Source organism: Triticum urartu, chromosome 6, assembly GCF_003073215.2.
Source record: "Triticum urartu cultivar G1812 chromosome 6, Tu2.1, whole genome shotgun sequence".
In the NCBI taxonomy this organism is placed as follows: domain Eukaryota; kingdom Viridiplantae; phylum Streptophyta; class Magnoliopsida; order Poales; family Poaceae; genus Triticum; species Triticum urartu.
Window position 1 is genome coordinate 566,910,027 of NC_053027.1, and position 17,592 is coordinate 566,927,618.

The 17,592-nt window shown below is 43.7% G+C and overlaps 1 protein-coding gene across 1 annotated transcript; it reads right to left on the reverse strand.

Annotated features, from left to right (window-relative positions):
* Positions 1-5,501: 5,501 nt before the first annotated feature.
* On the reverse strand, positions 5,502-6,915 carry LOC125517057 (mitochondrial metalloendopeptidase OMA1-like). The gene is made up of 3 exons (XM_048682276.1): positions 6,136-6,915; positions 5,867-6,018; positions 5,502-5,751 (listed from the first exon to the last, which is right to left on the reverse strand). Exons 1-3 carry the CDS (start codon positions 6,913-6,915, stop codon positions 5,502-5,504), a joined length of 1,182 nt encoding a protein of 393 aa, XP_048538233.1.
* Positions 6,916-17,592: the final 10,677 nt, after the last annotated feature.

Consider the following 17,592-nt stretch of genomic DNA (forward strand, 5'->3'; position numbering starts at 1 on the left):
TTCTTTTCCCTTGGGGGTCCGCGCCCAAGGGTCATCATTATTTTAAACCCCCCGGGCCAGTGCTCCTCTGAGTGTTGGTCCAACTGTCAGCCGATCCGGTGGCTCCAGGGGCAACTCTGGGCTGGCCTACCCGGTTGGACTCATGGTGTGCCCTGAGAAAGAGATATGTGCAGCTCCTATCGGGATTTGTCGGCACATTCGGGCGGTGTTGCTGGTTTAGTTTTACCTTGTCGAAATGTCTTGTACCGGGATACCGAGTCTGATCGGAAGTCTCGGGTGGGTCTATTCCTTCGTTGACCGTGAGAGCTTGTGATGGGCTAAGTTGGGACACCCCTGCAGGGATTTGAACTTTCGAAAGCCGTGCCCGCGGTTATGGGCAGATGGGAATTTGTTAACGTCCGGTTGTAGAAAACCCTGAAGTTGACCGTAATTAAAATGAATCAACAGCGTGTGTAACCGTGATGGTCTCTTTCCGGCGGAGTCCGGGAAGTGAACACGGTTGTTGGAGTTATGCTTGACGTAGGTTGCTATAGGATTACTTCTTGATCATACTTTTATCGACCGTGCTTTGCCTTCTCTTCGCGCTCTCATTTGCGTAGGTTAGCCACCATATATGCTAGTCGCTTGCTGCAGCTCCACCTCATACCTTTACCTTACCCATAAGCTTAAATAGTCTTGATCGCGAGGGTGCGAGATTGTTGAGTCCCCGTGGCTCACAGATACTTCCAAAACCAGTTTGCAGGTGCCGATGAGAACGTGCAGATGACGCAACCAAGCTCAGGAGGAGCTCGATGAAGATCTTGTCCTTTGTGTTGTTTCGTTCTAGTTGATCAGTAGTGGAGCCCAGTTGGGGTCGATCGGGGGCCTTTGTCGCATTTGGGGTTCTTCTTTTATTTTGGCTCCGTAGTCGGGCCTTGATTGTATTTGGATGATGTAATGCCTTATTCTTGTAATTGTGTGAAGTGGCGATTGTAAGCCAACTATGTATCTCTTTCCCTTATGTATTACATGGGTTGTGTGAAGATTACCTCACTTGCGACATTGCTTTCAATGCGGTTATGCCTCTAAGTCGTGCTTCGACACGTGTGAGATATAGCCGCATCGAGGGCGTTACACAAAAGGTTCGTCGTAAAGGGTTACATCGATGCAAGTTTTGACACTGATCCAAATGACTCTAAGTCTCAATCTGGATACATATTGAAAGTGGGAGCAATTAGCTAGAGTAGCTCCATGCAGAGCATTGTTGACATAGAAATTTGCAAAATACATGCGGATCTGAATGTGGCAGACCCGTTGACTAAACTTCTCTCACAAGCAAAACATGATCACTTTTTGGGTCTTAATCACATAGCGATGTGAACTAGATTATTGAATCTAGTAAACCCTTTGGGTGTTAGTCACATGGAGATGTGAACCAATCACATAAAGATGTGAACTATTGATGTTAAATCACATGGCGATGTGATCTAGATTATTGACTCTAGTGCAAGTGGGAGACTGAAGGAAATATGCCCTAGAGGCAATAATAAAGTTATTATTTATTTCCTTATATCATGATAAATGTTTATTATTCATGCTAGAATTGTATTAACCGGAAACATAATACATGTGTGAATACATAGACAAACAGAGTGTCACTAGTATGCCTCTACTTGACTAGCTCGTTAATCAAAGATGGTTATGTTTCCTAACCATGGACAAAGAGTTGTTATTTGATTAACGGGATCACATCATTAGTTGAATGATCTGATTGACATGACCCATTCCATTAGTTTAGCACCCGATCGTTTAGTATGTTGCTATTGCTTTCTTCATGACTTATACATGTTCCTACGACTGTGAGATTATGCAACTCCCGTTTGCCGGAGGAACACTTTGTGTGCTACCAAACGTCACAACGTAACTGGGTGAAATCGGGATTTTACCGGAGTACCGGGAGGTTACCGGAACCCCCCGGGAGATATATGGGCCTTAGTGGGCCTTAGTGGAAAAGAGAAGAGGCAGCCAGAGATGGGCCGCGCGCCCCTCCCCTCCCTTGGTCCGAATAGGACAAGGAGAGGGGGCCGGCCCCCCTTCCTCTTTTCCCCCCTCCGCGAATCCTATTCCAACTAGGATTGGAGGGGGGGATCCTACTCCCGGAGGGAGTATGACTCCTCCTGGCGCGCCTCTCCTAGGCCAGCCGCACCCCCCCCTTAAGCCTTTATATACGGAGGCAGGGGCACCCCAGAGGAACACAAGTTGATCCACGTGATTATATTCTTAGCCGTGTGCGGCGCCCCCTGTCAACATAGTCCTCGATAATATTGTAGCGGTGCTTAGGCGAAGCCCTGCGACAGTAGTACATCAAGATCGTCACCACGCCGTCGTGCTGACGGAACTCCTCCCTGAAGCTTTGCTGGATCGGAGCCCGGGGAGCGTCATCGAGCTGAACGTGTGCCAAGAACTCGGAGGTGCCGGAGTAACGGTGCTTGGATCGGTTGGACCGGGAAGACGTACGACAATTTCCTCTACGTTGTGTCTACGCTTCCGCTTCGGTCTACGAGGGTACGTAGACAACACTCTCCCCTCTCGTTGCTATGCATCACCATGATCTTGCGTGTGCGTAGGAATTTTTTTTAAATTACTACGTTCCCCATCAGTACCCATCACCTAGTTAATTTGAACAGCAATAAGTCATCAATGATGTTTTAGTTTAATGGGCATATTGCAAATTTATCTTAGACACGGATAAATATATTGTAACTTAAGCAAAGAATTTCCAAAATATAGGCGAGGAACCATGTGAAGATATTATGGAGAAAACTTACCATCTGTGGATGACTTTCTATAGGTGTTCTCCAAGAACTCGACGAAAGAATGATCATTGTGAGTAAGCATCACTGGTCGAAAGAAATGTCAAAGTTGCTAACTGTTATCATTAAAAGATTTTGCAACTTCTCCATACATGTTCTGCATGTAAATCAATGTCAGATGAAGAGTAGTACATTACATTGTTGAAATAATTCGTGCCTCTTATGCTCACAGCTACCGAACAAGAGCAATCGCACTACCTCTGAATCTTTTTCTGATCACATCTTTGAAAGGTTGTTTGTATCTAACAGGATTCCTACAAGCTGAGGGCAAACCCACAGAACATAATCAGGCGTGCCAGTTTAATTACGCACAATGGTAGGTAAAACAGCTAGAAAATATACCAACCAGAAGTTTACTTATATCCAGGCCCTGATTTGGTCATTGGCGAGGACTGTGCAAACTGAGCCCGCCTAGAAGACAAAAACAAGCATGGCTATGAAGTAAATGTTGTAACCATATGAAGTACAAGTATACGATATTACCTCACCATTTGATCTTAAAACATGGCCGCCCACCACCACGATGGTGGCCCGCTAATCCGTTGTATTTTTAGTCTACACTTCTATACAAGAGCAATTCTTGAACCACTTTATGGGCACAACATAAACTAAACGTATACCTTAATCTCTCCAGAAACTAAGTAAACATTATACTACAGATTATAAAATGAGTCGCCAATGGTTGGCACTCCCGAGATCTCCAAACTCATATGAAGTGACATCATCAATTCAGTTAATAATTGAACCCACAAGATCTCTCATGACATTTAGACCACTGTGTAATCAGAAACATAAAGAAAAATGAATCAACGATGAAGCTTACTTTCAGACTGCAGTGGCTCGATTTGAAGGAAGGGCGGGACAGGCGGCCAGGGGAGACGTTGTCATTGGCGGAACAGGGGGATAGCGGGGCGACATCTCAGAGTACAGAGATGGGCAGCTCCTCACCTGTGTATAGAGAGAAGGCACCGCGAGCCAAACGACGGCGTGTCAGCGTAAAGCAGACATGGCCACCCACAAAGGCGGGATCCCACCATAGGCGGACGCACTCAGAGCAGGGCCAGAGGTGTGTCGATCCGGTGATCCCGGATACGATGCGGCTGAGCGAGAGCAGGGAGGACGAGTCGATGGCAAAGCGCGAACGATCCACTGCCAGCGAACGACAATGGAGGAGAAAGCCACACGGTATGGACGCATGGGCCGGGCACATCACAACCAACGCGATCGCGACAAGGAGCGAGAGCTGCGCGGTGGCTACTGGGAATCTTCCCTGCGGCAGGATTGTGAGCACCTCTCACCTTCGCTTGCCCTCCTCGTGCTCATAGCTAGATGCCCCCCTTCAGTGAGGAATGTGGGGGAGGGAGACGATGTCTTTGGGGGATTGTGGGAGTGGATTAGGAGATGCTTGGGTGGATCGTGGGTGCGTCACGAGCGTCATGACTCAAGAGATGGAGGGGTTCGAGATCGAGGAGGTTGGGAGAAGACGGGGTCGTGGGACGCGGGTATTTCAGTTTTCCGTTTTTATTTTTCAGTTTTCAACGCACGAAGCAAGAGAGGGGCGGAAGCGAGCCCGATCTTTTCCTAGCGATTTTTTCGGCGCGGGATCTCTCGAGGGGAGGATGAAAGGAGGTCGAATCATCACGACGTTTGATTCTGCTTTAATAATAGAGATATGTGTACAAGAGATGGCTCAGTTTGACATGTACTCAAATATTTACCCATATGTTTGTGCCTGGGATGGTCTAGCTTGACATGTACCCATATATTTGTGCCTGGGATGGTCTAGCTTGACATGTACTCAAATATTTGTGCCCAGGATGGTCTAGTTTGAGATGTAACTGAAGGGGATGGCTCAATTTTCTCAGCACACAATATCTGTGATAGATATTGAGATACTTTTTGTTGACCGATGTGTTCAGTTTTCTTGTATAATTAGTGATGGGATAGAACAGAGGAGGCATCAACGCTGTCAGGATTTGAAAAATACTCTTATTTATTAATGACAAAACGATGGGATACGAGAAAGGTGAGGTGGTTACTGTAAAAGTCAAGTTCTATGCCATTGTCAGGTTTTTTCATAAAATGTACATCAGGCTGGCCATAGTGAGAGTAACATAACCGGTAACATGCACTTGGGACTAGCAAACATGCTTATGTGGCACACAATTAAATAAGAGAGAGAGGGTTAAAGTAACATAAATAGATACCGTATCATGTTAAATGCTATGCTACTTTGTGTCATGCATGGCAATAAATATGGTCAACTATGATACTACTTTATGATACTATACACTATAGAGGTAGTATCATATGCATGATACTAGTATATGTTACTCCCCACTAGCCTCATGTCGCCTGTGATATCTCCACCTGGATCTGGGCCACTCATCTCCAACTCCAATCCAATGTTCCATGTTCCTTTTTCTATTTTTGCACCCAATACCCAGATTCTATATACTAATCCCTCCCGTATATATATGTGCCTATACGGTGATCATGTGTAGGGATAAGGCCTAACTGCTCATATAATCTCAATTATTATTTTAAGATAATATAAATGTTTGGACAAAAAAATCCTTTACAAGTTTTTAAAGGGGGTGCACGGAGGCAAATGTCTCGAATGTGTGTTGATAAAAAGATGACGAATAATCATTGATCAATTTCATCTTTTCTGGCTCTTGCTTCTGTATATAACGCCATGGCCTTGTCCATGACCTTGGCATCCAATAGAAGCTGCGTTCTTTTCTTGCTGCAAGGATGAGTAGACATGTACTCTTTCAACGGTGATGAATTCCCACCGACCTTTCCGAGCTTCTCGTAGACCTTAGGGGCAATGCGTGGATCAAAACCAGCGGAAGCGAGCAGCATGATTCCAATGTGATCCGCCTCTATCTCCATCCTACATAGGATATATAGGCAACATGTATTTATCATGCATGGAGAATAACTTTTACAAGGAAAAATAGTTGTAAATCAGCATGAACGATATATATGATGTGAAACCGAGTATATACTTTCGTGAGAAAGGCAGGCTGAGGAGGTATTCGGTCAGCTTATCAATAAGGTCCGGCGCATCGATAAAGATGAGCAGGAAAACCGTGAGCATGAAAATCCACATGTGCTTGGTGAGCTTCTCTGCGGCGTGCCTTGCAATGGCGTGCGCAACCTACAAGCAAAATTACACAAGATGCCAAGTTACAAGGGAATCCACCGTCCGGCCGGCTGCTAGGAGACGGTACAAATAACCACTCAATATAATCTAGCTAGCACGGTATGTACATACCTCGTGGCCTAGCACCGCGGCGATCTCAGCGTCGGTGTTGAACTTGTCGAGCAGGCCGGTGTAGACTATGATCTTGCCACCGGGTGCGCACATGGCATTCACTTGCTTATTGTCGACCACGATCACCTCCCACTTGAACCCGTCGAGATGCTTGATCATTGCCTGCGACGCTCCAACTGGAGCCTTCTTCTTCGGGCTCAGCGCCGCGTCGCCGGCGCATGTTTCTCCGTCAAGGAGCTTATCGTCCTCGTGGCCGGCGAGGCTGCGTCGGGCGGCGCGGATGATCTCCGCGGCGATGCTGTTGACACGGACGAAATCAGGGTGGGACGGAGCGAGGACCTTGTCGCCCAGCTCCTTCTTCTCGTTGTTGAACTGCGACTCGCCGAGCTCAAGCTCTCCCGAGTGCGTGAGGACGACGAAGTGGCGGCGGTTTGTGTAGGGCACGGTCTCGAAGGTGCCGTAGCAGATGGTTACCACCACACCGCCGACGATGACGACCCCCGCGATGACTATCTGGACTTTCACCTCGTTAGAACTTCTTGGTCGCCTGGAGGAGTAGTACCGTGGGCGTGGGACCGCTGGTGCCTGCGGCGACGGCGGTGGTCGACGGACGAGAGAGTCACGGCCGGGCGATTTCAGGGCCTCGTGAGATCGCCGCGTTGAAGGCGCGTGGTAGTAGCGCCTGGCGGTCGGCGGCTGCGGAACAGTCGTTCGGGCGGCGGGCTTGGGCCGGAGTAGCCCGGACAGCGCGGGGCGCAGATTCCTGATCAAGGCGCTCATGTTCTCTCAGCTAGTCTTGGGGATGGGCGCTCTTGGATCCGTGTCGTACTAGCGTCTACGTCGTGGCGTGCTCGACAGGTTGCCATGGTTTATTAGGGTTGCGATCTCGGTCAAGTCTGCGATCAGCAATGCTACATCGACGGAGATTTACAGAGTTTTACAAGGTGAGATTGAGCTGGCAATTTGTGATTGGACTAAGGGGAGGGAGGGGGCCCACCCACCTGAAAATCAGGGGGGTATGTTTAGTTGGTTAGAAAGGAGCGTGTAAAGGCATGTAAGACCCCGTACTTTTAGCATTTTTGGTCTGCGATCGAGGGAGATTAAGTCGTTAAGTTTTCTTTTGTCCAAAAAAAAAAGTCGTTAAGTTTTCTCGCATAGGAAGGAGTCTCTCCTCCGATTCTAGCTAGCTAGTACCATAGGAGTCAAAATTTCAACCAAAATCAGAAATTCCGGTGATTTCGGTCGGCGTCAAAATATACGTAGCCTTGGAATTTTGAGCCAACTTTAAACTAATTTCAACCCAAATTCAAATTCAATCAAAATCCATTTAAATTATGTGAATTTCGATACATGGAATCCCCCCTCCCCAAAAAAATAAATCTCTGAAATTTCAAAACTTGGGTGAGGTCCGATTTTTTTTCTTACTGGATTTTTCAACCTTCACTACCGAAAAAATGTTTTACTCCAAGTGCGTGGCAGCTCGCCGAGTTCTTTTCCGCGGGCACTCGTCGAATAAGTACTCCCTCCATCCTAAAGTAAGTGACTCAGCTTTGTACTAATTTTAGTATAAAATCGAGTCATTTATTTTTGGACGGAGGGAGTATTTGCTTATTTGGCGAGTGCTTCCCAAAATAAACCCGGCAAAAGTAAGACACTTGGAACCTACCAAGTGTTGCCAGGTACGCCACCAAATCTCTACTTCTAAGGGAGCAGTTGGTAGTCTCGCTTCCAGGTTTTTTTTCGTTCTAAAAAAATCTACGAAATTTCGTAGGTTAACCAGGGACAACTCCCACCTTCCAGGTTTTTTTTGTCCCACCTCTCATGGTTTTTTTTGGTACCTCGTCCCACCTCACACTAAGCCGCCACGAACCGCAAAAACCGCCTACCTTAGCCAAATCAACAAATCTCTCTCATTAATGCAATTTTCTTTAGGAAACAAATAATATATTCTTTCCTACCTTAGCCAAATCAACGGATCTATTCTATTAATGCAATTTGCTTTAGCAAACAAATAATACTTTCCTACCTTAGCCAAATCAACGGATCTCTCCCATTAATGCAATTTGCTTTAGCAAACAAATAATAGATTATTTCCTACCTTAGCCAAATCTACGAAATCTCTCTCATTAATGCAATTTGCTTTAGGAAACAAATAATAGATGGAAACAAATAATCTCTAATCTCTAATAATTTCTACTCCTAATGAAGCAGTTGGTAGTCTCCTCCCACCTTCCATGATTTTTTTGGTACCTCCTCCCACCTTCGCTGGTTTTTTTCGTAGATTTTTTTCGTCCCCTCCCCTCACTTCATCGGTTTATTTTCGCGTCACCCTCTCACACAACGAAAGAAATCTAAACAGATCAGAACTTTCCATACTGGCGCAAGTTATTTAGTAATGTAGAATCAATCACGAACAATCTCTAAAGATCAAATCTAAATTAATTAACCTTACCTTAAATCACTCAATTACATTAATTAGAAAACAAATAATTGATTTTCAAAAAATCGCTCAATCACGTAAACCTTACCTTAACTCACGGATGGTAATCAATCTCCAAACAAAGGAAACAATACATCGAGGGAGCAGTAAATAAACTCCCTTTCTTATGACATGTATATGACCTTTCCTTCCCTCTACGTTGTCGAGCGTTCTTGATTCTCGAGGCCGATCCTTGGGCTGCGTCACTGGGTCGCGACGGTGCTGGAGGACGAGGATGACGAGGCCGGGTGCTGCGGCACCGCGTTGGCCGCGACCGGTGAAGGGGGCAAAGAAGGGCGGCTTCCCTGGCCCTGGCCATGGCCGTGACCCTGGGAGTTGGTGCGGTGGAAATGGCACTTGAAGGACACGGCGTGGGTGGCCGATGCGCAGACGTGCTTGGAAGCGGGCCCGTGGCCCGTGCCGGACGGCGCCGACGCCGACCCGGGCCACCTCCTCCGCGTATTCTTGGAGCTGTGGCTGGCCGATTTACATGAAATTAATTCCCTCAGTTGTGGTGGCAAATATAATACACATAATCCATATTGTTATGTACTAGCGTGTGTGTGTGAAATAGATGAATTATGGTCCCGTACCCAATAAGATGGATATGTGTGTGTGTTAGAGAGAGAGAGAGAGGGAGAGGGGGAGAGAGTGAGGAAGAGGGAGGCCGAGTGTGTGTGTGACGAATTGATGGTAAAAAAGGTCGCCAATGTCATTTGATATGTATGAGAATATTAATATTAAACTTTTAAAGTTAATATGGCCCCGTTGCAACGCACGGGTGTTCTTCTAGTACACTTAGCAATGGACTAACAATCTGCAAAGTACGTGAAAAATGTAGCAGCCCTACTTAATGGTAATGTATCCTATATATACCTTTTTTTTTGCGGGAACCCTATATATACCTAAAAGAGGAGCCAAAGTCTTTTCTAGCGGAGCATGTACCGGGTAAACATCTGCCTTTCATTAGCTTCAAGGTCCTTGCTTTTTGGACTCATATGCTTGTGGATTTGCTTTGCCTTTTACGTGGTATAGAAAATGAATGTCACATAAGAGGAGGGTCCCATCTCCTTTTGTGCCAGAGAGAAGGACGTAATGTGCATGGATGACTCTGCCATTATCCATCCCTCTCCCATGGAAAATTGTAGCATTAATTTTCTTTGTGTTTTCCGCATCTGTTAAACCAGAATTTGGTTTTTGATTTTTTTTAATATTTGGAATCTGGAACTGTAGATATAATGCGGACCGAAATATGAAATTGAAATGCAACTATATATATAATGTGGGATAAAAATATGAAATTAAAATTGAAATTTCTAGACCGCGTCCATTTGAATTTCCAAACCAATTTCAGTACCACGTCCATTTCATCTCCCACATATTTTAATTAATGCGAGGTTGAAATATGAAAAATGAATTTTCACCTCACTATATCGTTCAGCCGTGTACCTTGGTCTATTCTTTATCTATAAGAGGACCCGGTGACCCATGTGGGTAGGGGACAGAACAAGGTAGCTCACACACTTGCTCAAATGGGTAGATTATCTACTCGTACGACTTGTTTGACGTATAAATTTATTGCCTAGTCTCTTTCATCAGATCGGTCTTTTAGTTGCATTACCTAGAGCATGCGCTTTTACATGGTATTAGAGCCAAGAGGTCTTGAGTTCAAGGCCCGGCTGGCGCAATTAAATTGTAGCCCACTTTAGATTCACGTTTAGGCCGGAAGGAGCCACACATGAGGAGTGTTGACGTATAAATGTATTGCCTAGTCTCTTCCATAAGGTCGGCTGTTTAGTTGCATTGACTAAAGCATGCACTTCTACTGAACCAGATGAGATTAGCAATCTTTGTCAAGAGGATTGTAAAGAACCACCTTGGTTAATGAAATTCTATATTTACACAAAAAAGAAAACCATTCATCTAATGTGTAACTTTGTGAGGAATAGCATCAAGAACAACATCAAGATCATCACAAGGCTCGGAGGTGAAACGATTATCAAACTGTTGAACCATACCTTTGATTTCGCCTTGTGAGTCGCAAGAAGAACCATCATCACGCAGTAGAGGATCAAGTATTGGAGTTAATCATGACATGTAATTCTGTGGCCGGCTTGGACTAGGAGACAGTAATCGTGTAGAAATAGTATTGGCTAAGTTAACTAATACTACTACTTGAAATAGTATTGGCCATTTCCAAAAAACTAATACTACTACTTGAAGCTTATTTTCACTCGAAAGGAAAACACGATAGTCCAGTCCAGTCCAGAGGCACGGCCCAACCCCGCACCTTTCCCCTCCTCTCCCAAGGAAATCTCCAAGCTCTAGTGCCTTCCCCGTCATGGCGGCCGGACCACAGCGCTCCTCCCCTCCTCCACCGCCACCCATGCCGCCTGGACGCCGCCACCGCGACGACCAACCAGAGCGCTGCGTTGAAGACTCTGACTCCAAACGCCCCGAGGAAGATCAACAAACAGCCACTCCAAACCCTGGACCATCCCCAGCGCAATACACCGATGAAGATCAGCCTGCACCTCAACAAATGCCCACTTCTAACCCTGGACCCTCCCCAGCGCATGATTTGCAGCTGGCTCAAAGGTATGTGCTTTTTATCGGAGCTATTTGTGCCAATGCCGCTGAAACCATCACGCATGGCATGAATTGAAAAAAAAAAACTCAAGTTGGCGTTACATCCGTACTGGCCGATGGCGGCGGCGTCCGTGGACATCGTTTCCTTCATGAAGGCGCCATGGCGGTGCTCCCGCCCCTCTCATGTGACTCCGGGTGAAAACTTGATCTACGGATCGGATAATGGCGGCTTTCCGTAGGTGTCCCCTTCTAGGAGGCACTGTCTTGGAGTCCCTGCTCGGTCATGGACCGTCTCAACCCTCCTCGTTTCTTCGTTGATGTCTCCGTCCTCTCCAAGTGGTTATCCTTCGTCATCTTTAGTTTGCTTGGTAGGCGATGGCATTGAGGGACGGTGCCCGATACCTTTGTATCTTGTTTTGGGTGTGTGGGTTGTGTGCGGTGGTGATGTGTGTTGTATCGGTTTGTCCGGATGTTTGTGATGATAGTTGCTTTATAATATAAAGCGGGGGAAACCCTTTTTTGGTTGATGAGATACATGCATAGCTGCCACCAACCATCATTCATCAATGGACACGGGTTTCCAATAAAACAGTGCATAGCTAGCTGCCATCATCCATCGATGGACGGGTTTCAGCTCGATTGATGGTTTCGAATTGGTTCAACTACTTGGATATTGGAGCGGGTGAACTTATTTTGCAATGCATGAATTAGCTAGCAAAGTTTGTTCGTGTCCCACTTTATTTCATATTTCTGCTGATCTTAGGTGAAATCAAACTTTTTGTGTTCCACTTCAGGTGTGACGTGACAGATATCTTGGAAGAATTGGAGCTCAACGCTACTCCCTCGTTGTCTTCATGCGTTTCTTCTTTGGCGCCTACTGGTTTACTTATTAAATATTTTGTCAGAGTTGATAAGGAGGGATTTTTCCATATATATCCTGATCGAGGTGGACCATTTCAGAGTTTACAGGAAGCTCAGCAAGCTATTGACTCGTATCAATGTTGTTGGGCGCAAAAACTTGTAAGGCCTATCAACTTCCTTAGATTTCTGTTTCAGTCTGTGTGTGTTCTCACTTAGATAACGAGGCTACATTAATATTAATGTTTTGGGTATTTCTTAAAGTTAAGGGATGTTTTCTGTTACTGTTGTAAAAAAGTTGAAACAGTAAGCATATCTGAAAATTCAGAAGATATATTTTTAACCTGACTCTTAATTTGTACAATTGGGTAGCTAATAAATATCTTTCCCACATTCCCATGATAAATATGGCGCTAGCTAGAACAATGTGTTTTTAGCTAAACACACTTATTTGGGGATCCAGAAACAAAAGATTGATTTTACTTTTCACGGAAAAAAATGCGCTGAGAACTTAGTCTTATAAGCATGTAGGTAGTTCAGTTTTGTTGTGCCTTTTGTTGCTTATTACTACGTAGCATGAGTTGTGTCATTACCAGTGCTCTATATGTCAACTAGGTGCATGGATGGACTTTCATCTCATGAGAGAGGTCTGTGCGGTATGCTTTACACTGGCCTCATGATGGCACAAGGAGAAATTCTGCAGAAGCCTTTGCTGCCATGAAGCCCCGTCGCCCTGTCCGAGAAGTTGTTAAAGCTCTATTGGACAAGTACAACGAGGACAATGGTCGTTTGGGGGTATGCTCTATCCCTCGCCCACTCTCTCTTGACTTTCTTGTTTGCATGATTCAAGTGCCATCATATTCATGTCCTTACTCCGTACTCAATTTTAGGATCTTGCATATGAACTAGAAGAAATAGTGAGATATAAACCATGTTTTGACGGAAAAGGCTGTCCTTACTCCGTCAAAACATGGTTTATATCTTCTTAGCACATTTCTCTTATATTCAGTGTACAGCCGCAATGATGGAAAATAAGAGAATATATTCAGTGTACATAAGAGGATCTTGCATATGAACTAGAAGAAATGCGCTGTACACTGAATATAAGAGAATATATTTTCATAGCTTCTTAGCACATTTCTCTTATATTCAGTGTACAGCCGCACTGCGCTGCTTGCATTGGCTCCAAACCCCTTCTGGTGACGCACGGCAGCACCACGATGAGCTTCAGTACCTGCCTCACCAAGGCTATCCGTCTATAGTGTTCGTTTTTAAGAGCAGCTTGGTTCGTGCAGGAAAAAAACCTTTTCCATCTATATGCCACCTCCGAAACATTTTCCGTCCATATAGGAATACAATGCAAATATTTTTCTGTAACTAAAAGTAGGTTGGTTCTATTCTCACCACATGGGATCCAAGGCATGCTCGTTTCCCAGTGGAGACGAACTAGTACTTCTCCAACGCCCTGGCCCCCTCCCCTTTAAACCATGGAAGCTCACTTTAGTTTCTTAGCTCCGGCTCCATGCCTGGCGAGATTTGACTTCTCTGGCGGCCACACCTCTCTTTGCGGCACCGTCGGGCAGCACCGGCACGATACGGGGGCAGTTCCTCCTGATCTTCATAACCTCTTTGATGGCCAATACAGCAACGAGGCAGATGATCCCCCAGCGGCATGGTCACCGGTGTGAGACAATAGATATCATCACGACGCTCGTGGTCACGCTACTAACTACCATTGTCATCCTTGCCATTGGATATGCCCAATCAAAGAGAAGTAATACCTTTTACGGATTTGCTAGTTCTTGTCTTGAGAATTAACAAAGTCTAATAAAGGCGGAATATTTTTTTAGTGAGAGATGGCATTCCCGTCTATATTGAGGCATATGTAGTTACTTAGTCAATATCAACACCTGGCTTAGTCTCTCAGAGGTGCTCATACAGGTATGGTGTGCGTGCATTCATAGGGGTGAGTGTAGTATCTTTTTTTTTTGAATAGTTAGGATTGCTTACCACATGTGTCACGTGGTGGGCGTATGTGTCTATTTGTGAGCTTCTATGTCTATATTACGTTTCTAAAAGAATCTCATCTAACTCCCACACCATTTAATTAATCGGATAAGAAAATCTTCACCAATCTCATGTAAAATCTCATCTAACTCCCACACCATTTAATTAATCGGATAAGAAAATCTTCACCAACCAGGGATTCTTATACTGATTAGTGAATAGTTGTTGCTGCTTTTAGCCCTCGTTTCCGTGAGAACTTGTTCAGAGTGTAGAAAAGGAAATTATGTGGCTATAGAAGCATATATGCCATTCAGTAAAACACCAAAGAAAAATAACTTTGAAATCTATATATTTATTGACCGTGCACCTATTCCATCTGCCAAGTAACTTCTGTGGGGTCATCCCGATCAGAAGTTTATCCAGCCAAAGAAAAATTAATTTTATCCAAACTTTATTTCATTTATTATGTTCTCTCACATTTTTTCATTGTATTAATACATGAGGATTTTTTTTGTTTCTCTTGTTTATTTTGAAAGTGAGTACCAGTTTTGAATAGGCATTATCTTTGACCATTTGATAGTGAGTTGAAAGAATATTTTCTCATTTCCAAGTTCCTCGCTACCCCCACTCCTGTTTGAAGACTATCTATTCCTTTTGTGAATTCTCTTCATGTTCTGAAGAGGAGGTTTCTGCACCCTATTATCCTTCATGTCCTTTATTCAAAAATTAATTTGATGCCTGGCTGATTAGTGCTGAACCAGATCTAGCACAAAATCACATTTTACAGCATTACCATTATGAGTATGTTTATACAGTTGTTGAGTACTTTTAATCGAATCAGCAGATTGTCTCGTCTACCCTTTGTGTATTAGTTATCCTTCCTTATGGTGTTTTGATTGAATAGAAGCCGATCAGCAGCCTTTGTTGTTGGTCCGCTCTAATCCCAACCCTTTGTATGATATTTTTGTCATCTAGATTTTCATAGATGGTTATGTTGTATGTTCATATTCATATGTTGGCTCGGAGATCCCTTTTGTGGCTTCTACTTTATCATGAAGATTGTCGACAAGGATTGAGAAGACAAATTGCTTGCTAATTAGATTTCCACAGATGGTTATGTTGTATGTTCATATTCATATGTTGGCTCGCAGATCCCTTTTCTGGCTTCTACTTTATCATGAAGATTGTCGACAAGGATTGATAAGAGATAATTGCTTATTAATTGCTCATGTGTTTTTCATCTCAGTGCTTCTCGGTGCCCTTCATAAAGAACTTCCTCCCCGGGTTGTCTATCAAATGTCCAGTTGGAAATATCAGTCTACAGGCCCGTCTGATAAAATTAACCTTTAACAACCAACTGGATGATTAGCTGCTCCATCATGCTACATACGCCTCTTTGTTGAGTGTTTTTCCCTGTTTTCTTAGAGAGTGCTACCTTTGCAATGGTTTGGCCATAAATCTGTAACTGTTGTCCGCACAAGTAGTACTGCTAATTTTCCCTTTTTATGGCGATTTATGCTTTCCGTACGCAAGTATTTTATTTGCAGTTTTGCATTAGCAAAATACTTAACTTCAGTGGGAGACATTCACTGTTTTTCAGATTTGATGGAAAAACAAAAAATATGTCGTCAATTGGCGTAATTTTATAACCGTTCTCGTCATCTGAATAACATCCGAAATGGCTAATCCGATCGGTTTTGCTGCTTGTGTAGAACCGACGACAAGCTTGTTGGCGGGCATCTGGCAGGGTCGGTGAACATCCTCTACATGTACAACACCAGCTCAGGTAATTATTAGAACCCTGTCAGTTAGGTAAGCTCTTGTGATCATTGAAAGGGAGGGGGGATTAAGGTGTTTCCATCAACAACTATTTATTGGTCGAGTGGACTCAGAACTGGATTCGTACTGACAAATCAGGGTTGGCATCATAATAACAAGCATGGTCACCTTAAGTCTCAACTCTGAGCCTCCTCTTGGAAAAAATGCCTGCATTCCAAACAAGTCCATTTACAGACTCTAAGCCTCCTCTATGAGCACCAAGTAGACACTCTCTTTGCTATGTTTTGGCACAAAGAGCCAGACATCAAGTACTACGTGTTCTCAGGACAATCTCACCCTGCATGGAAACAACAATTCATCCTAGCTTAGTCTCAGCTCATCATGAAGAAAATACTTTAATCTTATGAAGTTAAGCTTACTGTAGTAGTCCTCTTGTCCCGAAACCCCCAGTCTGGTTCTTGAACGGACCGCAATTCCACGTACTGTTGGATGAAAAGCTCCATTGAGCAATCCCATGGAACATGTTGTCTCAGGAAGAGATAATACGAATGGACTCTTTGGTTCAAAGAAATTCCATAGAAATTTTGGAGGGTTTCATTTCTTAGAAGATTTTCCTGTAGGCTTTGTTTGGTATGTAGGATTAGAAACCACCGGAGCTATCCATATGGTCTCTTTGCATGCAATTCTACAAAAAAAAAAATCATTGCTTTTGTGATAACTATGCCATGCACCTAATGTTGTAGAAAATTCCAAAAGAACAATCTAAGTGAGGATAAGGTGGTTTATGTTGGGGTCCGAGAAAGCAACTTGACATGCCAATCCTAAGCAACCAAACAATTTTGATTACAAAATCATGTGTTTTCTATTCCTATATAGGATTCAATATGCCATGTCATTCTAACCTGTGATTTTCCACTTCTTGTGTTTATAGAATCATGCGAACCAAATAAGCCCAAAATATTTTGTTAGATGTCGTCCACTTCTGAGACAATCGACCAAAAGAAAAACAGATATCGCCAACCATGTGAATGTGGATATCTCCGGCATACCCACCTTTCTCTCAAATGAAATGCACCTTATAAGCTATACTTATAAGTATACTTTTAAGTAGGTTTTAGAGATGTTTAGAAAAAATAGTACTATGCTTTGGCACAAAGCAAGTTGTATCTCCATACTACACAACTCCCACTTTTTATTGTTTTTTTAACAGAAAAGACGCTCATTTATTCTAACCGAGTATCTGTGCTTTTAACCTTATCTTTTCAACACCACTACTAATGCTTTAATGCCATCCGCACCCTGTATATGAAAATGATTAATTTGCCTTGTGTAAGCCCAATTTTCTTTCATCGCCATTCTTTACCACTCTCATACTTAGTTATACTCAATCAGATTCATTGAACTCGCTTTTACAATATTACTTGTTTTTCTTAGAGCTCTATAATCTACTGTAGTTGGCCATTCAATTACAAGCACATATATTTTTAGTTCTTCATCTTCCTTTACTACTTCACTCTTTTCATGAGCTTCACCAGCCATTTTACAGAATATAAAATGTTGTTTTCTTATGCATTTTAATTACCTTTACAGTTGTAACTTTGTGATGATACAAACGGAAGTTGCACATATTTTCCTATTTATACTATTGTTCTATCCATGCTTAAAATATAACAAATCATGTTCTGTTCATACTACTTAACAGTCAGCAGTTTACTTATCTTACAAATACCAATTATATTCCCCTT

What these genes read in the sequence shown, in the direction of transcription:
- LOC125517057 (XM_048682276.1), bottom strand. Translation starts at nt 6,915, where the DNA reads ATGAGCGCCTTGATCAGGAATCTGCGCCCCGCGCTGTCCGGGCTACTC. An exon ending in CCGCGGTGCTAGGCCACGAG is followed by an intron (nt 6,019 to 6,135) that starts GTATGTACATAC and finishes TTTTGCTTGTAG; the next exon opens with GTTGCGCACGCCATTGCAAG. An exon ending in AGCCTGCCTTTCTCACGAAA is followed by an intron (nt 5,752 to 5,866) that starts GTATATACTCGG and finishes TATCCTATGTAG; the next exon opens with GATGGAGATAGAGGCGGATC.